The sequence below is a fragment of the Pyrgilauda ruficollis genome, unplaced genomic scaffold, assembly GCF_017590135.1.
Source record: "Pyrgilauda ruficollis isolate IOZ18807 unplaced genomic scaffold, ASM1759013v1 scaffold28, whole genome shotgun sequence".
In the NCBI taxonomy this organism is placed as follows: domain Eukaryota; kingdom Metazoa; phylum Chordata; class Aves; order Passeriformes; family Passeridae; genus Pyrgilauda; species Pyrgilauda ruficollis.
In genome coordinates this window covers 7959254-7985231 of record NW_024524155.1, presented here as the reverse complement: position 1 = coordinate 7985231, position 25978 = coordinate 7959254, and the positions used below count along the sequence as shown (strand labels likewise).

The window sequence follows — 25978 nt, the reverse complement described above, 5'->3', positions numbered from 1 at the left end:
ACAGTTTTCACATTTAAACATTTAAATAAAATTAGGGGTTTTTTTTCTAACTGGCAGAATAGAGCCACAAAAAGGTAAAACAAAGGAAGTATCAGAGTGTATAGTTTCATTATATAAATCCAATACAAAATTAAGGTCCATATGTGAAAGATTTTACTCAAAAAAAAAAATGCAGAACTTAATGGGGAAAATTCCAAAACATTTAAAAACAAAAGTAACTATAAACTGTGGCAAGACTGAGCTAGGAACTTATTAAAACTTCCTACATCTGAAAAGTCTGAGTACATGCAACAGTACTTATGAAAGAACATTGTGAAATAAAATCCAAGATAAACAAAATATAATCTCTTTTTTTATTCTTCTGCACATATTTTTATTGCCAAAATTATCCTAATTTTTAATTATACATGTGATACAAGAAGAAAACTGAAAATTTTAAGCTAAAAACTAATGGAAAGGCTCTGCAGTGCTAGTAATGAGCAACCACAACTTCCACCATTGAGGGTATGCTCCTCTAGGGAATTAAATGTCTAAAAATTTACTGATTATGAAACTGAAACAAAACCCAAAGTTTATCTGTCACTGGAAACATCCAGTTCTAGGTTCATTTCAGTGTTTCCATGGTAATTGCTAGGTTATCTGAATAAAGTTAACTTCTGTCTAAGAGAATCTGCTCTTAAAAAAGGTATTTATAATTTATTTTAGCTCTATGATGTATACATTAATCCATCAAATTAGCTTGCTCTCATGAGGTCTAAAACAAGCTCACAGTAGTTCAGTCCAAAACTGTCCAAAAACACATATTCATTTTCCCTGCATGTGTATAAAAATGGTGACATTTATTCCACCATGCACGTCAATTATATATCTTAACACAATACATTCAGTATACTCACATTAGGCAAGATGAACGACCAAGCCTGTTGATGCAAAGGTGTTTATCAAGAACCTGTTTCTTTCTGACGAAATTCTAATGCAATGTCCTTGCTAAAAAAGCCCCAACTTTCAAGAGATATCTGATTGCTCTTTTCTGCCACCCAACAAAAGTATGTTACCTGCATTTATAAACTGAATATACAGTCAAAGCTGTCTTTCAAGTGAAGATTTCAAAGCCACGGGGTTTGCTTTGGGTATCAATTAAACAAAAGAAACAAACATCTCAACAACTGAAAAGTTATTGGAAACCTTGCTTGTCTTTGATGATTCATTTAGATATGTCAAAGAATAAGCAGTTTAATGAGAGATGGCATGACAATAGAGAGCTTACACTGAAGCATGTATAATAGTCATCCATGTTTTCTGCCTGTAACAGTGAGTTAGACATTCATATAATGCCTCCACCTTAACGAAATGATGTTTGTTAAATACAAAATGCCTAAATGAAGCATTCTCCTTAGGCTGGATTCAGCACTGACCTGTTCAGTGTGACCTTTTCGCATTTCCAGCACAGCCAAGTTGTTGTAAGCTTCTGCGTAGTCGTTATTGTTAACTAATGTCAGCTTGAAACACTGGTAAGCCAGATTCAGGTCTCCTATGCCCTAAAAGAAAAACTGTGTTTTCACTTGTGAAAATATTGGAAACAACATGCATCTGTTTTGGTTTTTGGAGTATTTTTTCACCCATAAGTACTACAATGGAATGCAAATTACAATAAAAACATGCCTATCAGAAACGTATGTGCTTTCTTCCCAGATCCTCTCATTTCTTCTTTATTCTTCCTACAGACAGAATAATTTCTCTCCAGCACAAACTTCCATGCTTCAAGTGATATTCATTTAATCTAATTTAACTTTTGGATGACTAAAGTGGCATTTAAAGATTATGCTATCTGCTACTGTCTATAGCAGGGTAAGAAAAACTGAGATTTCTCCAGAGAGGAAGTAATCTTGCTTCTTTGTCTCTACACATATTTAAGTTAAGAAAGATTCACTCCTCAGATGGAGCAGCTGACTAATACTACTGTAGTGTTAAGACTGACACTGGCACAGCATCAGGTTAAACATCAAAAGTGACAAATGCTGAGAAATACAGGCACATCAGTTCAAATTTCAATCTTTAAGGCAGTATAAATTACTGTGTTTATCCTAGCTGCAGTACAAGACACAGTTGTGTTTCTGACTCAAATCATTATCAGCAACTGAAGACAACTCATATTAGAAAACTCATGTCAAAAACTTTATTCATCAAACTTATTCTGGGCAGGTAGCTAAAGAGAAATCCAACACAACTTCTTGAAGAACATCTGCAAAAATGGGCAAGACTGAAAGAAAAATTATGTAGAAATTTAACACAATTTATCACATAACTACACAATATTTCTATAGCTGCCTTTAAGACAGAGGAAAATACCTTCTCAACTATGATCTACTTAGTGCTTTAGTATTGGTTACTTGGTGTTGAATGTGTATTTTTATGATGAGAATCAGTCTAATTCTCCATGTAAAACAAATAATAGTTCCTAGAAAAATATCTTGAATTAATTTTTTTTTTTGGTCAGATTATCTTCTTTTGCAGCCAAGGCCTTCAAGGGCTGGTGTATGTCGTCATTTTTTCAGAAAGATGTGAAAATTAAAGACAGTAGGGAGTGAGCATCTTTTAGCAGGAGAAATCCACATTCTGTGAAGTACAGAGTTTTTCTCTTGCTGCTTCTTCCCCACTGAAGTGCAAGTAAACATTCCATCTGTACTGGACTTTATCCTGTACACTATCAGGTTTTGTATTTCCAAGAAGGGAAATTACTCCTTCCCAGTTATTTTTTTACATTTTTAAATAAATTTCACTTATTCAGAAAGATGGTTAATATTCTTCATACCACAGCCACGTGTCCCAAGTTGTACCACACATCTGCTGTCTCCTCCTCATTTTCAGCCAAAAACAGTGCCCGTTCAAATGAAGATAGTGTCATATCATATTGCTGGGCATAGAAGCAACAGAGGCCCAGATTGTTAAAGAGCTGGCAGTTATAAACACCCATCTGCAGGAGCCGTCTAGATTGAAAGAAAACATTTGTTGGTTTTTTTTTTTTATTAATTTCAAGTAGGAGTTTGCTCTAAAAGACAAAGTTCTCTCCTCCTTTCCCCCTAATCTGAAATGGTATAAAAACCAAGTGTTACAGTCTTATACTTGTTAATTTCATGAAGGACAGTGCAAGGTATTTTTATCAGAATCACAACTGTGCAAAAGTCTGTGTAAATTAGTAACTTCTGTCTTCTTGACTAGGTTACATGATCTGACTTTACTGTAAGACAGAGATGTAGCAGACTTTCTGTTTCCTCTTTCTCCCACATCAATCAAGCTGTAGTTTGTTGCAATTACTTTGTATAATTCTTAAATTCTTAATTCAATTTTTGAATCCTTAATTCAGTTTTTTGCTTGATTCCCATCCTTCAGAACTGCTCTAATTAGTAATATTAGTATATTTAGATGTGAATGTATATTAATCTTACACATCAAGCATAACTCAGATTTTGATTCACACTGATACTGCTTAATGGATCTTTTAAAATAGAGATGCATTATAAAAATTCTGTTTATTCCTATTTATAGGAATAAACAGAAATGCTATGAGGACCAGGGAAAATGAGGGCTGCTGTCTGCAGCATGACTGTGAGTTTCTGAACCTAAAGCATAGAAGAGCTCAAGTCCAACAGAAGTGTAATGATAGTGCTCTTGCTGACTTAATCTGCTCTTGGCAAGGGAAAGTCAGGCTCCTTTGCACTCTGACCGTATTGAAATAAAAATCAAGCAGCAGTGTTAAACTATCTCTTCATTGCTTTCAGCAAAACACACAGGAAGCCCAGCCCACATTCCAGGTCAGTTCAACACCTGGTCACTTGAGGTGGAGTAAGGGCTAAAGAGGAAGTCCTTGTGCCTTCCGTGTGCATTTGAAGTTGAGGGTAAGATCCACTGTTCTCAAACTGCCTCATGCTGTGAAAGAACTTCCCTTGTTTATTGGTTGAATGATAATCTATGTTGATATTTCTACATCCCCCTCATCTAATGATTACAAGTTTGTAGTGATGTACTTATCACCGTATAAAAAGATACAGAAGCTGTTACACTGATTTTATGGTAATATTTGTCCAAATGCTCATTCATACTCCTATGCCAATCTCCTAATTAATTTTTTCCTGCATTACAAAGATCAATCCTTTATATTACCTTCTCACATATTCTGTTCCCCCTCCCTCCCTCCCTCCCTCTCTCCCTCTCCATAAGTACAGATACCTGTAAAACCGCAGAGCTATCTCAGGTTGGTCTGAATAAAAATGGTTACTGCCAATGCATGCAATGGCTTCCACGTGAGTATTGTCTTGTTTTAACACCTCTTTATAGTACTCCGCAGCCGAGGAGATATTGTTCATTTCCTACACAATTGGACAAAAATTCCAATTACTTCCACTGTTTATCACCTATTTTTAATGTGGAACTCATTAAAATGTTAATCCACTGAGTGCTTTATCTATGCCCTGTAGAGTACCTAATTGAGATTAATTATATATGCTCTTAAAGTTCTCTGGTTGTACTGTTCAACACCACTGTCTGGCATCTTCACAAGCAGCACACATATCCATGACAGGAATGCATATTGATTTATTAGTAATATCTTTACCTGAAATTAACTCTCTGCCACAACTACAAAAAGAAATTTATTTGAGTTTTATTTTTTAGAAAGAGAGACAGCCTGTTGTATTGAGTTTGGAAGTTGAAGGGGGACTACAGAGGTGGCTTCTGTGAGAAGCTTCCAGAGCTTCCTCCACATCCAACAGAGCCAATGCCAGCCGGTTCTGGGATGGACCCACTGCTGGGCTCAAGGCTGAGCTCATCAGAGAGGGTAGTTACATGTCTGTGATAACATACAACATATTTTAAAAGGAAAAAAAAAAATATTGCACAGATGTAATTGTGACCAGGAAGAGAGGAGTGAGAATATGTGAGGAACAACTCTGCAGACACCAAGGTCAGTGCAGGAGGGGCAGGAGGTGCTCCAGGCACCAGAGCTGAGATTCCCCTGCAGCCCGTGGTGAAGACCATGGTGAGGCAGCTGTGCCTCTGGATCCTGTGGAGGTCAACAGGGGAGCAGAGATCCACCTGCAGCCTGTGGAGAAGCTCCATGCTGGAGCAGGTGACCCTGCTGTGGGCTGTGACCCTGTGGCAAATCCATGCTGGAGCAGGCTCCTGGCAGGACCTGTGGCCCCGTGAGGAGAGGACCCCACACTGGATCAGGTTCACTGACAGGACTTGTGACCCTTGTCACCAGGGGGACCAGTGCTGGAGCAGCACCACGTGCCATAGACATTTGCCCCTTCTTGCACAATGTTTTGTGACACCCAGAACTGTGCAGTCAGTTTCCAGCATGGTAACACAGAACAGACTGACTTCGTCAGACAACGTCTCAACTATTTTCAATATAATTACATATGAAAATCTATTATGTGCCTTTGAAAACAGGAATCGTGAATTTACCAAAACCTGTACTACCTAGGATATGACAGTTAAGAGAACTGTATGGTATATAAATATATGCTTGGATGTGTGCTACTTGGAAGATGAATTAGGCTAAACTCACTGCTATAAATGACAGTGCACTGTTTCTGAGGGGTGCAAGGCCCTGAGAACCTAGCCCCTGCAAGAAAAAAAATAAACTAAGAGATCAAATTTGCTTCTGTGTTTGTATAGGAATAACTTCTATCTGTGTGCTGTAGATACAATGTGCTCCCAACATAACTAAAGAATAAGCCTTTATATAACCTCAGCAGTGCATTTAGCTACAAAAAAAAAGGATTTATTGTGATTCAAGGAAATAGTAATAAAGTAGTCCCTTCAAAAATTACATAGTTTTTTTAAAATCAAAAATGCTCTACAAACATTTGTGCTGTCAAAAGTTAGTGACTGAGAAGAAAAACTCTGATTAACATGTCTGAAATATATTCCACTTGTGAGTCTATATAATGAAAGCAGCCCTATGCTGCAGTGCAAATCTTTGCTAATGAAGCTATTATCCTTCACTGAAGTGTCAGTGCAAAACTAGATCCTATCAAATACATGCTGCTCTTTAATAATTCCTTAAAGGGTTATGCAATGTTATGTATGGTTCTGCAAAATAACATCTATATTAAAAACTATTCAACAATTCAGAAAGAAAAGCCTCCAAAATTATGCAGCTGTTTTTTTTCTTGCTGAAGGACAAAAAGGATTTAACATGAAAATGGATTAAGGCTTAGGGGTTAGATGAGAATGATGAGAACAGGATAGAATGCCAAGCGTGAATATAGACACACAAAAAGAAATTCATTACTTTGTTTTTAACATTTGTTCTGGAAGAGCACTTTACCAACTTTCAGTGGAAAAACAATATGAAATCCACCGTTTGATGTGAAAATACCCAATTTTAAAATATAAAATACATGGTTACCATGCTAAAGTGAAACTACTTTATAACTAATCCTACTTAATACAACATTTACTTCCTAACTAAGAAACTTTCACATTCTAATTGTTCTCAGAGCATTAAGAGACTAATGACAACACATAGTGCTAATGAAAGCAACACAGACAAAGAAACTATTTTGCTGTTTAATTTTGCTGGTTGGTGACTTGAGCAGTTTTAGTATGATGAAATATATATAAACTAGCACGGACAACATCTGGACAACTTGACTTAATATGGACTTGCTTCTGCATGCCAAGGGCAAATGAGATCTCAATGGTGTGATTAATCATTGAAACAAATAAGCCTGCAGGGCTCTGCTGACATTACCTTGTTACCTTTGTGGAAAGTTACCTGTTTTGCATTAGTGACACTGAAAATCAGCACAGTTGGTTTTTGATGACCTTAGTTATTATTATAACTATTAGTTATTAGTTATAACTATTGCCTCTTGCTCAAGCAGCTACATTTGGCCCCTATAAGGACTGCATAGTGGGAGCATACCTCGTAGATTCGGGCAATTCCACAAAGAAGAGTCACTTCTCCAGGAAATCGCTCTAACCCTTGCTTGAAAAGGTTCAGAGCTGTTACAGGCTGATCCAAGCGCAAATACACCTAAGCAAATAAAAAGTGTACATAGATGTCAAATGTCTGACATTTATACATGTTCTGCTGTTTAGCAAGGGAGATAAATAAAAGGGATGACACCTCCATTTATACAGGAAACCATTAGCTGAGATGATGAATAATACTGGGAAAATAATGGAGTGAATAATGAATAAATCTGTGTAATGAAGATAAAATATGCTACTTAAGATAATTAAATTCACCTATATATGATTTATTTGAATATTACTAATTTAAAATGTCTTGTTATTTATTATCATATATAATATAGTTTGACACTGAGGTGAAGGTATCACCTTGAATATTTCCCTCTTTAATGTATTTTCAAAAACTTGTGTTTGGGCTTAAAAGAACAGGATTTTCAGGTTAATAGTGCTGCAATATCAAACTATTTTACTTATATCAGTAATATGGATAGGGACCACCTCAGCAGCTGTCTAAGAGTACAACTGTAAAGCCCTCCAGCTGTGGGGTATGGTAAACACAGCTACAGCAAAGGGAAAAACCCTGCACTCATGCTTTGGATGGCTAGAATGATTTCTCTATCTCCCACTGAGTGGAAAAGGATTTTGTTGGAGAAATAGTATATTAATCAGTGCTAATATTTGATACTACTAAAGAAGAGAAAGAATCTGTGACTGCTATCCTGATACAAGCTTTCTGTGATGAAACGTAAAACAAATACCAGTGTTAGCTGAACACTTGAGAAACCTCCAATTTCTGCTTTTGCCCTTAAGCTTCATGGACTTTTGACTACCAACAATTACAACTGTACCTTGTTTTTTTGCAATCCCATGGATATATACTGCTGTAGACATTTGCAAAGCATTCTTTCCTATGACCACTCAATGACATTCTTAATTATCAAAGAGCTGACAACTGTGAGTGTCTTCCAAGAAAGGGACTGCCATTCCAAGTTGGTCATTGGCAAAATGTTAAAATACAGGCATTTTTTACACTCATTCTGCTAATGTCACTCACATTTCCTGTATTAAGCTAGAAAGATAATGTCTTCTTCTGAAAATCTATAAGAGCAAGGGTTTTGGAGAGCATGATACTTAGTAGATTAGAACTGCCCTAATTACATCGTTAACCATGAATGATGCATCCAATTTAAAAAATGGACAGTGTGAAACTCCCCTAGATTCTAGATCCCCCAGAAACTCCCTTTTTTATATTTTTATCTTTGTTTATGAAGTATGTTTTCTGACCATTAATGACTTAAATCTGTTCTATTGCTTTATCTAGAGGCTGACTCCAAACTCACTTCCAATTTTAGCATCTGAAGTGAGATGCACTCACCTGAGATGCTAAAATCACACAGTCACAGTAGTCTACTATGTAATTCCCTATCCAGTGTGATATCACACTATCCAACATCTCTGTAGACAGTAGAGCTGCTCTCTAGATAAGCAGCAAAAGAAATTAAAAAACAAGTGGGGCAATTGCCATCTACTTACAGTTGCTTTGGGGAGACTTGCTGTTTAAAAGTACTACAGCTAGAGTAACTATGGTTTATATACTAAAAGCAGAATAGCTCCATTCTCTTTTTGGTCTCTTGCTTATCTCTTGTAAAAATATCCCATTTCTAGCTCTTCTAGGTCATGAAATACTTTGTAAATTCACAGCAGGTCCTGACTGCTTTAAAGACTCTTACCTTTTTTTTTTTCGTCTTTTGTATTTTTGTAAACTAGAATTTCAAGGGAGAGATCACTTTCAAGAAAATATTATTAAAAACCCAGATAGCTGTTGCAATAATGAATATAAACAAAACTAACTAGTATCTTATTATCTGTATATTTCCACAGAACTTTATGCAATCTTATTATTTTTTAATGGCTGCTTAACTCAAGTCTGAATTTTTCATTTCTGTTAAACTGAGCCATATCTTTGTGCCTTAGTCTACTGCCTGTCCACTGACAGTCACTAAATTCTGCTGTGCAATGTTTTATACTTGAGCAAGCTGCTCTATAGAGTGGGAGGTGGAAGTTCAAATGAAGCTCCTGCCTGAGCTAGTACTGATGTAGGGGGACGCAAATCTCCTGTAATGAATCACTGTTTGTTAATCCAATTACTCTGCCAAGTGAATAATTCTGTGTAGTTCATGGAGTGAGTCGGGAGAAGGGCCAGCAAGATGATAATAGGGATGGAACACCTCTCCTGGGAGGAAAGGCTGAGAGAGTTGAGTCAGCCTGGAGAACAGAAGGATGTAGGGTCACCTAATTGCAGCATTCCAGCACTTGACAGGACCCTACAAGAAAGCTGAAGAGGGACTTTTTAAAGGGACACGTAGTGACAGGACAAGGGGGAATGGCTTTGACCTGAAAATTGGTATGTTTATACTAGATAGTAAGAAGACATTCTTCACTATGAGGGCGGTGAGGCACTGGAAGAGGTTGTCCAGAGAAGCTGTGGATACCCCATCCCTGACAGTGTTCAAGGCCAGGTTGGATGGGGCTCTGAGCAACCTGGTCTAGTGGAAGGAATCCCTGTCCATGGGGGAGGGAGGGGAGTGATTGGAATTGGATGATCTTTGGCATCCCTTCCAACACAAACTATTTTGTGATCATGTGTATTTTGCAGAATGACTTGTGATAGAGACAGGAAAATTAATAAGCTTCAATGAACTTCAAACACAGTACTGTGGACACATCTCTAGATAGCAATGATGACCATTCAAATACAAAACATAAATTGCTCAGGAAACGTAAAGAACATATGAATAATCTGAATTACCCACTACCAGTGGTGACTTTTGGACAGGCCTCTGACAGCCAGCTTAAGGGAACTGATAGAGAGTAACTGGTTTCATCTCCTTCCAGGACATGATGAAGTTTTAGTTTCTCACAGGCCACATTTTCTTGAATGTCTTAGAAAATGCTTAGAATCTAATGTGTATCCTGGTAAACAAGTAGTTCTGAGACTCATCTGTACCACTTGTTCTTTTAAAGCTTTTAATGCCTTTATTTTGACAAAACATTCCCTGTTTCAAGGTCTCTGATTGCTTCCTTTAAGCTCGCTTTGTTTTGATTTTGCTTGTGAAACTAGGATTTTGAGCTTTGCTCTTTATTTACAGATTTATTGCATTTGTTTCCTAGGAGACCATATATAGCCACATTGTTCTTCATACTGGAACTCCAATAATTTTATAGCTACATAATCCTCATTGGAATTTAGAACAAAGAATCCAGTAACATAGAACATTTTTAAAAATCTTGTTTGTGAAATCTGGGAGCTCTATAGCAATTTCATAAACCATCGACTTCCACTGCAACTATTAGCATGTACTGCCTCAGGCATGAAGACCACACACTTTTACACACAATGATGTATCTATGACTTACTTTTGCCAAGTACAAGATTGTATCAACCATGTCCTGCTGTTTAAGGGCTGACTTAAATTGCTTTTCAGCTTCACGATATAATCCCAACCTAAAGAGACAACAGATACATATAGAAGGTAATTGTTTACTGTGGTTTTTTCAGGAATTTTATAAGCTTATTAAATAATGAAGCAGTTCAAACTAAACCAAACATAAACTGCCTGAAAGCACACCTTATGACCACATATTTGTGTGCACATTAACAAAAAACATGTCATTGTTTATAGATAGCAAAACAACCATTCAAAACTATAGAAAAGATAAATCCATGAAATTTGGCCCTCTCTTATACATGCAGTCTTCTGGAATGGATGAACATGAATAATGATGTATTCACAGGAATTCCTCCTGCTCTTAAAACAGACAGTAGAAAATGAGCAATTAATGTCTCTACCCAAACTATTTCAGACCAGAATTTCCTCACCCATGGCAAAGATCACACAGATAATCTCCACTGTGAATGAACATCACAGGAGTCTATTTCATATCAAAGGCATTTATTTTGCATAATTACAGTCAAATGTTTTGCACTAATCTATAAAAGGTACATAACTACAAATTAAGAGGACCGTGCAATTTTAACAACAGAAAATGACACACTTTCTCATATATAAATTGTTTTTTGTTTCCTTCACCCAAAGAGCACATACCTGCTGAAGAAATGCAAAACACAAACAGAACAAGCCAGCTAAAACAAAGAAGCACAGCCAATGGGGACATAAGGTAGTTTGTGATCCTGGAAGTCCATGTATCTGCTTGGATTCATTAGTGTCTATAACATGATTCATAAAAATCCTGAAAGTAATGAATGACCTCTAAGCTCATGTGTTGGGTTTGCATGACAAGGTTTTGGTAGCTGGAGGATTTAGGAATGGCTTCTATGAGAAGCTGACATGTCTCCAATGTGTGACAGAGCCAATGCCAGAGGGCTCCAAGATGGAATCATGGCTGGCCAAGGCTGAGCCCACCCATGACAGTGGTAGTGCCTCCAGTCAGCATAGGAATAATGTAACATGCAGGGATAATACATTTAAGAAGGAGGAAAAACCAGTACAATGGCAGGCAGAGAGAGGAGTAAGAATCTGTGGGAAGAACTGTACAGATACCAAGGTCAGTGCAGAAGGAGCAGGAGGAGGTGCTGCAGAAGTTCCTTTGCAGCCCTTGGTGAAGACCATGGTGAGGCAGCTGTGCCTTTGCCCTGCGGCCCATGGAGGACTAAGAGGATGCAGAGATCCACCTGCAGCCTGGGAAGGAACCCATGCTGGAGCAGGTGGATGCCCAAAGGGGGCTGTGACTCCATGGGATGCCCATGCTGGAACATACTCCTGGCAAGACCTGTGGCCCGAGATGAGCCCACACTGGAGAAGGTCTACTAGCAGGACTTGTGACCCTGGGGAGGACTTATGCTGCAGAAAGGAAGAGTGTGAGTTCTTCTCCTGAGGAGAAAGGAGCAGCAGAGACAAACTGACTGCAACCTCCATTTCCTGTCCCCCTGTGTTGCTGGGAAGGGAGGAGGTAGAAAAAACAGGGAGTAGAGTTGAGCCCAGGAAGAAGTAAAGGGTGGGTAGTTGTTTTAAGAATTGCTAATATTTCTCATTATCCTACTCTGATATGATGCTTGTGTATGGGGTGCCAGCTTTAGGCCTCAGCATATTTTTAACTGGTACTTCTTGGGCAATGTAATTCTCTAACACGAATATTTGATTCTGTATTATTTCATCAATCTGAAGCCCTCATTGACAGATTATTTCTCAAACTAATACTGTAATATTTATTTTATATGGTGTGTTTTAACAATAGTTCTTTGCATTTATTGACTGACTTTTCAAATAATTACTTTAAAATCCATTAACAAAGGCAAAATTGCAACTAATTCAGTTACTCACTATGATGCCTTTATCTCAAGCAGTGGTCTCCTTGTACATTAAAGGAGATTTAACTGTAAGCACAGCACTCTTCAACAAAACATTTTCTGAGCTATTTCTCAGTGTTCAGCATTGCCCAACACACTCAGCAGTACAGGTCCTGCACTCACAATCACTCACCACAGAAGAAATGAACAATGGCTTACCTATAGTAGCACTTCCCAATTTGGACTTTCCACCACCAGTCCTTGAACTGTGCATACTCAGTGGCAAGGGCTGCCAAATCTAGAGCCTTTCAAAATAAACCCATCATCTTAAAATTAATATTTACACAAAGAAAACACAGTAAAGATTTTTGTGAAGAGAAAATGTTGAGCAAAAATCCAGTTAACTTGAGGTGGAAGCACTGCTTTTTATTTATTACATTTACAGTTCAGTGCATAAAATAGCTGAAAGCTTTATTTGTCCCTACAAAAATAAGCAATCCAAACAGTTTCTTCTAAATCAAAGAGAAAACAGAAAATTAATTTGATCAGATTCCTGCAGTGCCACTTCAGAACACACTATTTGTTTAAGCACAAACACTTTTTCCAAGCTTCCCATCCTTTTTCAGTAAAAGTTGTTAAAACCAAGTAAAGATAAAATAAAGAAATAAAAGAAGAAATAAGTGAGTTTGAAATACTGCAGAAATTTTCATCTCATTGCTAATATCAGGTTGCCATCACTTCTGGAGACTCTCAAATGTGTACAATAAGAAATATTTCTTCCTTTAAAAAGTCTATAATGTAAACATTTTATTACAGGAAAAACAGAGAAATATTCTAAAAAATAGATATCTGTTGAAGATGGTGGAGGTCTAAAATCTCTTTTGACTGGTATACTGGAAAAGCAAGTAAACTAATCAATGTTCTCTGATCAGCCACCACAGCAGAATATATGGCCTTTCATGTTTTAGGGTTTCAATGCCTCTGGTAAATTTCGATGCCTCTGGTAAAACATGGTAAATATATGTCTTTCCTGTACCACAATCTACCATAGAAACACTTGTGCTTCTTTTTTTTTTTTTTTTTTAAATTTCATTTTATCTCAGAACATATCAAAGCCATGTTATGTTTGTTATATTTTCAGGATATCATCAGAAGCAGAGTAAAAAAGCTTTAGCACAGTGTTTTTATAACAAAGAACCAACCTTTCTTGCCTGCTTTTACTGGTAAACATTTTGCAGACCACAGAAATCAGGAACAAGTTATCTATTAGGAACAATATGTAAAAGTTCCGTGCACCAGTCACTCAGTTGCAAAGAAACTAATAATTCCAGGAAAAATTAATCTGAATACTGAAATGCTGTAAGAGCCCAATTTAGTGACATCTACACCTACACTGGGTTCCTGTTCTTTCTGCTAGCAGTCAATGGATTTAGATCTGGCATAATGAAGAAAAGTCAGTGGAGATATGACAATTTAGACAAGTTGCTCTCCTTTGGCTCTGTGAGAATGAAAGAATAATTTGTTTTCTGTAGCAATTCAAGATAAGTAGCTGCATCAGTGCTGTCCCTAAGAGAAAGAGACAGCATTCCCTGCCTCTGTGACAGGAGAGAGAAAATTCAGGTAAAGCTACAACTCTGAATTCATTGTTTCTTCAAGTTAGGTAGAATCATTGACAGCCTTAGATGGCAGCTCTTGTCTTGGTTGCCCTCTGTTTCTTCATGTCTTTGCAAATCGCCCAACAGGGTCTTTCGATGCTACAACTATAATGGGGAATAAGCTTGCTTCAAGACAGAAATGATCCGAACACCCTTCCGGGCAGATTCTTCCTTTCATGGGAAGGCACATAAGCAATTTTGTCCCAGTACTGGAAAATCTGTGAAAGTAGTTGATGTTAAACATTGGTTAATTCTGTTGCATTTACAGATGTATAAACAACTTGGGTGACTGTAAAATACCACACCTGCTTCTACTGCAGCAGGAGCAGCCACTTCAGAGGAGTATGGATCATTCTGCCAATACCATGCTCCAAAGAGCTTTCCTCAGAGTTCTCTGATGGCAAGGGCTCAAGAAGGAGGACTGAGTTTCAGAAAATGATCCCTTCTGTAGATATACATTCAGGTTTCTTTCTGGTACCCTAATTGCTTCTGATAACTATTTTATGCAAGGCTAACAATTTTGACTGTGATTGGAAAATGGAAACTAAGAGTGCTTTAGTAGACATAGTAGACAGTAACATCAGCAGTTTATTTGTTGGTGCAGATCCTGGCGTCTTCTACTAGCATCAAGAAACACAGCATAACTTCATTTTGAAGTTAGCTTATGAAATTTAATCCTGCTTTTATATTTTCCAATTAATGAAAAAGGAAAGTAATAGGATGATCCTGTTTCTGATACTTTACAAGCAATTACAATAACTTCAATCAAAAAATCCTACCAAAGTTACAAATACTTCTTAGAAGTGTTTCCCTGAGAAGGCTTCATACACACTAATAGTTAAAAACTTTTGCTGGTATTGCAAAAAAAAACAAAAATCTTTTGACAATGTGGCCCTTGACATATTAGTAAATAGATTAAAATAGCCTTTTAAAAGTAAAACCTTTCAACTTGCCATGTCAATACAAACAGCTAGCATATTTAAGTTTCAGTTTGCTGCAAACTTTGAGTTTTTAATTGTACACTTTGAGTACAAATCAGTGTTGAGTCTGCACAACATGTTAATTTAAAATCAACCTGTAAGAGCAGTAGTGATATGTCTGTCCTGCACTCCTGTGTGTTGTTGGATATTGGTGTATTCATATTAATAACTCAAAGGGAAAACCAGGCTGGATTTGGAATTGGCAGATACTGATATGTCCTTTGACATAGGATTTTTGATTGCTATATGTATATCAGTTCAAAACCTACACTGCTTGTCCTGAAAGTTTAAATAAACTTTAGGATATAACTCATCATCTGGACATACTGTTGAGCTGAAGTTTTTACTGTCTAGAGGACTTAGCACACTCAAAAATGCACAGCCCATTTCAACAACAGTCTTGACCCTGAGAAGCTTTTCAGAACAAATTTATTTCACTCCCAGTTCTTATGTTATGTTCTTATCAGGTTAAAAAACCCTGATACTTGGTGGATTTTCTGTTTATTTTTTTTAAAGGGTTTTTTTTTAAAGAATGAAAATTAATATATATTCTTTAATTGTATTTAGCATGATTGTGAGTTTCTTTTTTTTTACCATTACTTTCCTTAGCTATATGTATTATAACTAAAACTTCCAAATTATCAACCAGCTGTAATGCAGTATAAAACAGCCTGTAGGCTTGTGGCAATTTACTATTATATTGCAAAATTAAATTGGTAAATGTACAGTTGTTTGAAACAGTAATTTCATACAGAGTATTGTATGCACCTAGAAATTAGATAGATGGAAACAATAGTGAGCATCTGCTTCTTCTTTCATGTGCTGTTGAATAGCAGTAATTTTCCCAGCAACAATTATTGACTGAAGTCTTATTTGTAGACAAATCAACACCAGATAGCCTATAAAATAGCTGAGGAAATGACATTAGCCATAGTCAATTTAGCACAATTTATTCTGGTGAGTGTTGTCTAGATTTCTATATTTTGTAGATCTAATATAATTCCATTTTAAATAGATTTCTATCAGAGAGTATAAGTACAAAGTATTGAGAAGAACTAAGGAAAAATGAGAGGCCATGACTTCTGGCCACAAGTATATCGTGTACAATCTTTGTTCTTCCTTAGGACCAAGTGTTTTGTCATCATTACCCACCATTTGTGAAAAATGGCAAAATACAACGTCATGGTCTACTGAGAAAAGGAGCAGCTGAACTATTTCTGGACAAATCTTTGAACTGCCCTGCTCTTACAGCATTTAAGCCACAAAATGGCTTTTAGAAATAGCTCAAGGAATACAGAAAGTCAGTTATTAAGTACATGTGTTCAAAAGGAAACAAGTCAAGAACAATAATGGATATAGAAATAGTATTTTCTTCAGACAAGTGTTTAATTTTTCATTACGTAAGACAAAAGACTTTTGAATATATTTTCAAGTGCTGAAAAGCTCACTGCTTCTCTGTCCTTCTTGCATCCCCACGTTTCTGATAACTGATAGATTACAGATATATTTAGTTTTAATTTGAACCAATTTCCTCGCACTATTTATCCAGTTGAATGCACACTGATTAATGGCATTTCTCAACAGAAATTGCTGAGTCTTTTTTCTTTCTATATACTGGTTGCATGTGAAACAGAAGATAAATAATAAAACTGCCTTTGTTTCTCAAATAATAATGCAAATGAGAACAGTACAGACTGTTCCAGTTCAGCACAGTGACAAAGAAAGGATATTGTCACTACTGCTTTGTGTTTGATTTTCAAAACTGCAGGAAGTAGTATTTTATCCATGCAGAAAGCACAAAGTAAAGACTTTTCAAACTTAAGTCAATTTCCCAGGCTTCCAAGCCTTTCAAGTGCTTTCATCTCACCTCAGGCAAAAGAGTGTCGGGTTTTAAGAATGTCCATTATCACTCAGCAGCAGGAAATACACAGATGTGAGATGGCAGTGAATGTTCTAACAAGTGATCAAGTAGGAGCGAGATAAACTTTAAAAAGTTATGTGCTGTTTCTCTGATGAACCCTAAGTGACCATATTATTTTCAGGGAGATGTAAGATACTGAATTTGTGAAATGCCATTGCTAGGAGAGGTGAATAAACAGTGATGCAGCCACATTTTAGCAGACAACCAAGTGTTTCTTTTTTTTTTTTTTTTTAAGAAAAATTAATGCAGATGAGGTTCAAAAGGAAGGGAGAACAGTTTGGAGAATGGAGTTATATTGCAAATGGAGTAGAAAGCGCACAAGAACAGAGGCAGTGAAAGCAAATGAGAGAAAGCAAACTCATCAGCTAAAAAATATCTCTGCAGAGATATACATTACATTATAAAGACACCTCATTCTGTGATGTGTGAATTCAGTTCACAATAATAGTTTCTTCCAATAAGATGCAATCATTAACCAAATACTGATCTCTCTTTCATTACACAGTAATGGTGGTGATTAAACTGACACCTCTTTGCTTGCAAGTATTTATTCAAAAGGCTCAGGTGGGTAAAAAAATATAAACAGAACTCTTCCTGCAAGACAGTGATTTGGGATTCTCAGCAAGGATTTCAAAATACATGCAGTACAGTGCAGAAACATTTTCCAATTTTTTCTGGAGTTCTTGAAAAAATTACTTCCATTATATGAATCTATGTATAGGCTACAGGTCCTGCATGTCATTAAAGTGCAGACACATGCAGCATCATATCAAGTGTCCCTTTTATTCCTAGTGAAGTGGATTTTCAGCAACAAACATAAATTCTTAGTTACCAGTGGGCTAAAACCCAGGTACCTCCTTCATATTCAGTATTGGATTATGTAAATGTTAATTTCCATTTCTCTCTGACATTTCTGACACTTGCACTTACTGTTCCAATGATATTTTGGATTAATAGTGCATTACAATTCAATCCTCTTGAAAGACTGCTATGCAATAAATTGACAGTGTACAACTTTAATCATTTGATACTAGATTAAAAAGCTTCACATAGCAGTACATTTGGAAATTATTAGGAGCTATGTCAACAACAGCAAAATATTTTTGGTGTGCGTTATTGATTAACTGGAGAGTTTAACTCCAGATCTAATTGCACACCAGCTAGTAGTGTTGCAGAAAGTTCAATAACTGTTTAGTCACCTATGCATTATTGACATAAACTAATTTCAAAAAAACTCAAACATTTTGATTCCATTTCAATTGGGTGCACATATCTAAGATAGTGCTGAAATACACTGACACTTTATTAATTCCATGAAGAGATCCTTTCCTGGGTGAACTGCCAAAAAACCTCTGCAACGTTTATCTCTTTCTGAAAGCTTAAACAATGTGTACCCAAACTTGATCTTTCCCATTCAGTGCAGTAACATAAGAACCACAGAAGAAAAATTTTGGATAGGTTAAGAGGGAATTTATAATTAGGAAAATATTTGAAGAACAAATTACAGACAATTGTATGGACAATATAATCTTTCTCTTAATATCACAAAACACCTCAGCATTACAGATTTACATTTCTAGAAAAAGTATCCAAAATCCTATATTTTATTGTTATGTAGTTTCACCAAATACATTTTCTTTTTATTCACCCAAATGTATAAGCAATCACCTCAGGAGTATAAAATGTCAAGTGATGTCCAACAATACTTGTTTTGTCAGGTATTTTCACCTTCCTTTGTTAATGGACAGTCTTTTGTAACTTATACTCAAGTCTCAAGACTCTGAACTTCCTAGGCAGTTCAGCTACCACTCAGGCTCCAATAAATTCCATTAACATGAATTCATTAGATTCAGAGACCTTGTCATATTGATCACTGAGGGACCCAGTTTTACCAATTAGAATGTTTCACTTCTCAAAAAAGATACCAGTCCATATCTTGGTATTTGCCAATTATCATTCCTGACTATCACCCCTGTAAGAAAGGATTTCTCCCTCTTAAACAACCATTAATGCTTCATTTCTGTACTTGCGATGTTCTACCTGGATCCTTAGTTTAGCACAATACTGACAGAAATTACCGAATCATACATAATAAAATCTGAAAAAGGAACATATGAGTTACTTACATTCTTTACGTCATTTTCATGGTGAAAGATATATTCAAACAATGCCTGCCAGAAAAATATTTAAAACATTGTCATATTTGAAGAGAAAAATTGATAATATTCCTTCAGAGGAATATAGAATCTTAATTAGACTAAGCAGAAATTAATTCTTTGGGAAAGCAATCACATTCACACATAACAAATGCTGACATTTACATTTGATAATCCAATAGACAAAAACTATAGATGTGCTATACTGCCATCACAGGAAAGCATCTTAATTCCTAACCTGTCTCAAAAGATTAGCAGAATTGCTGCTTATCTTTGGTGTTTAACTTCACTTTAAAACATAAAAGGCAGCTGAAAGTGCATATATATTTGAAAATCTGGTACATGTTTAATGACTTCTTAACTGTAAAATCAACCAGTGAACTAAAAAAAGCTTTTTGCAATGGACACTCAGGTGCTTATGTGGTGGTAAGCCTACTTAAATTAAACACAGATTTATTAAGAATGCAAGCTGAGCAAACTTTGCCTTTGGAGAAAAAAAAAATTTTAAGCTCTGCAATATTTTGGGATCTGTAAAGGAAAAAAATATTTTTAAAATTGTTTGTAAATTATAAATAAATGCTAATAATACTCTGCTTCTGGAAAAAACCATCATAATAACAAAGCTTAAAGAAGTCACATTCATCAGCTGTGCTGCAGTTAACTGCTTATAAGGCCACAACAATTACACATCAAAATAATTGCAGCTTTGTTTCCTCCTCTATAAAGCTAATTAAGTCATACTACCTTGTAGCTGCTCTGCACTAGAATATTAGATGAGTATATATCAGGTAATGGGGGTGGCATGTTCAGTGAATAAAATGACATTGAAAGATACTGGATACCTAAATGGAGACTGGAAGCCTCTGCTCCCAAAAATGTATTATGGGTGCTAGTAACTCAAGGTTCAATTGAGTTGAACCTTGACCTTCTGCATCCAAATCCCAGGTCTGAATTGCTTCAAAAGAACAGAACATTTTTCTAAATTAGTGTAACTCATTCTAAAACACCAGGAGAAAATATTGCCTCATGAGTAAAGAAATATAGAACAAGACCTCAGCCTCTTAAGGGTTTCCACGACCCTTCTGCCAGATTTTCTTAAACAAAATTCTTACAATATTTACCTTCAGGAAACTAAGAGAATTTCTAATAAATTGTCATATCTTGTGAGGAAAATAAACCACAACCTACTTTTCTTCTAGTTTCGGTCAGAAAAGACTCTGAACAGATGATTAGAAGACATTAAGGGATTATAAATAGAAACACATTTATAAGAAGCTTAGAATAGGTAGATAAGAAAAGAATAGACAATAAAGAAGTAGTGGAACATTTTCTCCTCTAGTTCAATAACAGAGGAGCATTCAGTAAAAGTGTGTAAATCTGAAGTGACAAGAAAGATGTTTTCTTGCACGGCTGGCATGAGGAATTTACTGCTGTTATGCACAGACTCTGACCTTCAAAAGGATTTAAGTGGCTGAACATTCACATGGATTAAAATATTTAGAGTTATCTTAATAAGTCTATTAAAAATCCACAAGCTAAAAAAGATAAAACTTTCTGTTTCATACCAGAGAATAGTTGCTAACTGGGATTTACCAGAGGCTTTCTCTGGTGACAGGTGATACCTTAAACATCTACTATGGTGTTTCCTGGGATAGTCTTTAGCATGGTTAATGTTAGTCAAAGAGAAGCCACATTTCTGTATGCTTCAAAACATTAGAAAACCTCAGACAGATAATCTAACTTTAAAAAAGATACAGTGAGGCTACTTTTCAAACCCATAAGGAGGAAGTATGTAAGAGGTATTCATATACAAACATGAATAGACTGGCTAATTTTGTGAATTCAATAGCTGCAAGGTTTATGCACTGGGAGAGGTGACAGCTCAAAAAGTTTCAAAACTTTAATCAATTATTCTTAACAGAGAGTGCAGTCTTCATTCTCACCTCCTGCTTTGGCTTTAAACTTGCTGCTCTTTTGTTTAAAAAGTTATAAATCCATGTAGCTCCGAATTTAAACTTAGATCTTACATTTTGTGTGAAATGTTAATGTCATAATGTATTAGCCTCATAATACTGACAAGTACACTTGCTGCCTATGGATGCTTCTATGACTGTTGATTTACATTTTTTGGCTTAAGCTTCTTTTCATATGAAACTGAAGAAAGACAAATCTGCCACAGAAAATGCTAATTAAAACCCAAAATTGTTAAAAATATGTACATTTCTCATTCCTGAGAACCGTTGTTGAGAATATTTCCTCTGAAAGCTAACCTACCTACTTAAATAACATGTAGTTAGCAGTCACATTTAAAAGATAGCTGTCTTCAAGCAGAAGAACTAAGCCTAGTTTTTATGGATGTGTCTTGTGCTTCTTAATCCTTACAGGTTTCTTACATTCCCCCTGTTTTCCAGACTGTAATGGAGTTATAATAATGTGTCTGCTGGCTGATTGCCGGCAAGGACATAATTGGACAAAAAGCACGCCGTGTTTTTTCAGCACTGATTTGTAACTGCCCTCAGATGTTAGTCTGGAAGTCTTCAATTACCTCACCATACTAGAACTTACTAAATTTGATACCTCTTCTTCTGCCTAGTTTGGTTAAGAGGCCAAGGGACAATGATGCAAGCAGTGGAGGAAGGACACAGTGCAATTACACAAGATTTATTTCCTTTGAAAACCAACTGAGATGCAACGCCCTACATCAGTCTAGATCAGGCTTTAATGAGCAAAGAAATTTCCTGGTTGCTTATGAAAAACTGTTAACCAAAGTTTTGGACTGGAAGAGTTATTTCCACCAGCACACTATCAGATACTACCAGTTTTCTTAACAGTGTTCACCATTATGTTTCTCAAAATAGACTAAATCATACTGGTATATTCACCTTTAGGCTGAGAGCCAAATATAGCTCCCTAGAGTGTGTTTGATACCTTGTGCTCCCTAGAGATAATTCCTTGATACTTGTGCAAAATGAGCTGTTGGCCTCAGCCCAACAGTTGTTTCTGAAGAACACACTATACACAGAAAATACCATACAGCTAACTGGTTGTGTTGGGGAAAGAATCCACTGAAAGGCAAGATAAATCTTCTCACAACTTTCAGCTCCCTGCCACTCGGAGCTGAAATCTGTAAGTTGGGCGGATAACCTGCAAAAACCACTCTATTGTCAGATAGTTTCATTGACCGTCAATCTGATGATCTTAACTGAAAATGAAGAAGCATTCTGAACAAAAAATGGTACCTTTTACATAAAAGGTTTTAAGTCACACCATAAAAGCAAAGAAAAAATCCAAACATTGTGAAAATTTTTAGGCCAGGATTGCCATCTATTTGTACACAGAACCACATTTCCAGACATTAAAGAAGATTCTGCTGGTTTTTTACTGCTGGCTTATTTTTTCTTTTTTTAGCTGCCCTTCATCACTCCTAGATGTACAGCTCAAAATTATTTACCAGTGGAACATTTTTTCCTATACGAATGTTTTTCCTAGGTTATACTTTCACCATAACCTCTTTAGACATAGCTTCAATTTCAAGTCTGGTAAACACTGTCAAAAGGTGAGTAACACACTATTTTTCTGGAGTTAATATCTAAACCACTGTTCATCATTGTTTTTATCCCCAGTCCTACGCACAGTTACATCAGAATGACACCAGAAAACAAGAAAAAGATAACACAACACTAACTAAAATTGTTACATACCTTTGCCAGTTTGGGTATCTGAGCATATTTTGTTAAATTCAGTCGAGACAGATTTATGAAAGGGCCATCTGGATTTGTTAGCATTGAAGCCTGAGGGGGAAAAAAGAAGCTTTTTAAGTGGGAAGATCCCTACACTTTTCCTGAAGATTTTCAAAATATTATTAGTATACAAAAAACCACCAAAATTCCAAACAAAACATTCGTAGATTCACTGCTCTACTGTGCAGTACCAACCCTACCTTTTTCTTCTCTGTCTATCCCCACTATTTCCATACAGTGCCTAAGCATGTAGCTTGGAAGCTGGGATATGTAACCAAAAAAATCAAGAAATACTTAGGAAGATTAGTTCTCACCTGCAGTAGTGAGAGGATGCCACATTTTGCCATAAATGTGATTTTAATATGTATTACATACTCATGCTGGTTGCAGTTTATTAATTTTGCCAATATAATGGGATAAATTAGTATATACTATTCTCCTTATCTTTTGAAGTGGCAGACACTGAATGCTTATCAATTGTTTTGTAGTAGACACATATGGTGAAATCATGTCACAGTCTTTACACGGTTTTCCATTAATAAAAACTTGTCTCAAGGAGCCTGTGAATTTGGAATTTATATGAATCCTGGTGAACTTGTGAATTTATGAACATTTTTTAATATAACCAAACTATCAAATGCACAAGTTTTCAAACTCTATTTTGAAAATAATTTAAACAATTAAAAACAGTCGCCTCCTTCAAACTTGAGTTTAGATGCAGCTTTTAAGTAAACTACAGTGTCAGTGTGCCAGATACTGTGACCATGAAATCTTCCACACTGGGAAGAGAGGCAAGCAACTCACCGTGCCCGGCCTGACGTATCCCCCGGAGGCACTGGTGATGGGACGAGCTGTGAGAGCTGTTCGAGGCGTTCTTATGGCCTGTTCCATGGTACTGGGCCGTCCGCTCTGCGTGCTGGGTCTCACAAATCCTGTTATGGGCCTTCCCGATTGAGTCACGGGCCTGAAGATGTTAAGTACATTATCCTCACGTTAGGTGGTATTTATTGAGAGAGAATTTAAACAGTTCTACACAAAGCATTTCATTTTCAGAAGTTTATGATTTGTTCATTTTGAACTCGTCACATTTTAAAAAATAAACTATCACATACCGAACAGCTGGGCTGGGGCCGCCACCTTGGCTAGTTGTAGGAAGTTTCAAAGATGTTCCTGGTCCTACAAAATAAGAGCATTTCTCACTTCACTTTGAGATGTTACTCCCTTGTCCAGAGAACTTTAAACATGATTGTGTTTAATGATAAACAGTAAGCTAGAAATTTCTTTATTCAGACTGAGGGGATAAAGAAGACAGACCCCAAATACTGTATTCTACTACTTATAATTTGAAAGACTCTTGCAAGAAACCTGCCAAACAATGAATATTGGTTTTATTCACCCTCTCCATTCTCTTCCACATCCCACCTGGGGGGAGCAAACAAGTGCCTGTGTGGACGCCTACTGCGATTGACCCAAACAATTGTCAAGAACACCTTAGAAACACCACACAGTGCTAAAGGTAGAAGGTTACTGAAACAATGAGACCAGGCTAACTTGAAATGGTATATTTTCTATCTGGCACCCAGACTTGAGTAAGCCCAGGTGAACGGATGAAGGGCTCCCCTTTTCACATATTTCTGTTTTGACAGTGTATCATTAAGAATTACTAGTTCCTGCAGGTAGATTTTCATTCACTGACATTTGATTGGGCAGTTTTTCTAATCTGCTAAGTGAATGTCTATGAGATGGTTTTAAATACTCAGTTAAAAGCAACATATGACATTTATACCTTGCAGTCTCTTTGCTGCTTGTTACTATGTACAGAAAGAAATGAGATTTAAGTTGACACAAGCAATTCTTGACAAATCACTGTTACTCATCTATACATTTCCTGTGTACTTATGAACAGCTTTTATTGCAAATATTTCCAAGAACTGAAGATAAACTGATACGTAGACAGCTTCCTTCATTCTTTTTTCCCCAAAATAAACTGTAAGTAGCCATCTGACTACAGCCGTATTTAAAGTTAAATGATACAAAATAAGGTATTAACCATGATCTCCTTGGTAAAACCAACTAAACATGCAATTGTTGCTAACATACATAAAAAGCCCCCTAGGATTCTCTCCCTTTTGGCTGGACACACTTAGGACTTCTACTGCTTACTTGCCTTCTATAGTTCTGTGAGTCTTGAAGTTTTTACTCCACAACAGAAAGGGTAGACAGTTCACTCAACACAGTTTCTAACATGGTAACTAGGGCACTCCTCAGTGAAATAGGGAAAGTGACTTTCAACTTTTCACACTAGCAGACAAATGTATTACTCTTCCACTTTCTGAACTATTTTTAAAACTTTTGCTGTAATATAAAAGAGGCAAGACATTAAAATTCCTTTTTTCAGACATGTTTTTTAATAACTACAATTGTTTTGAAATTTTAGTGTGCTGGGAGAATGCTTACAGTTCCTTTCACCTCACCCCAGGCAACTCAGTCCTTACTTTGAGAATTCCCAAGCCAACTAGCTATGAATAGATGTAAAAGGCCACAGCAGTGCATGTTGCCACCAGAAGTGTTAGAATTTAAGAGTGAAATTTCAGCAGTCAGTGATGACTGTAGATGACTCCTTTAACTCCCCAGTTAATGAAATAGCTGTGATTATCCATAATGCCAATTAGTACAATTTTCTGAAAAATATGCTGTCAAGGTAACACTTTGAAACAAGATTACAGTATTACCTGAGAAAATTAATGGTGTTAATAGTCCAAAAGTAACATAATGGATTTTTCTGTAAAACAGTGCTCTAGGACATTTTCATTAATAAACAAGATCGATGGAAAATTAACACAGCAAAATTATAGGAAGAAAGATACCATTACATATGTGGGAAGAGGAACCACAGAAAAGTAGTTTTTTCCCATGGTTCCTATAGACTTTAGTAATTATTTAATAACTCACGACTGACAGCAAAGTCATTATTAAGAGAGTTTAATCTGGAAACTAAGATAAGGGCAGATGTGAAATTGAAATGGATATGTAAGTGATGCAGAAGGATTTAAACTGCTTAGTAGGCAAAGTATAGACAATACCAATTGTAATATGAGAGGTGTGGTTACACAGTTTCAGGTTTGTGAACTATGACTTTAGTGGAGGAGCATATCATGAAACATCTTCCACAGTGAAAGACCTTAGTCAAGAGCAACTATGGCTAACACACTTTAACAGCAAAAGGAAAAGCCC

General features: G+C 36.4%; 1 protein-coding gene across 1 annotated transcript in view; it reads right to left on the bottom strand.

Moving 5' to 3' along the window:
* Nucleotides 1-25978, bottom strand: part of TTC8 (tetratricopeptide repeat domain 8) — a 42040-nt gene that overhangs the window by 2800 nt on the left and 13262 nt on the right. The window contains exons 4-13 of the mRNA XM_041471946.1: nt 23857-23920; nt 23549-23708; nt 22706-22795; nt 18975-19019; nt 12512-12597; nt 10402-10489; nt 6935-7045; nt 4228-4367; nt 2813-2987; nt 1416-1538 (exon numbers count right to left, since the gene is read on the bottom strand). Coding sequence (XP_041327880.1) covers nt 1416-1538; nt 2813-2987; nt 4228-4367; nt 6935-7045; nt 10402-10489; nt 12512-12597; nt 18975-19019; nt 22706-22795; nt 23549-23708; nt 23857-23920 — 1082 coding nt within the window. The remainder of the gene's footprint in view (nt 1-1415; nt 1539-2812; nt 2988-4227; nt 4368-6934; nt 7046-10401; nt 10490-12511; nt 12598-18974; nt 19020-22705; nt 22796-23548; nt 23709-23856; nt 23921-25978) is intronic.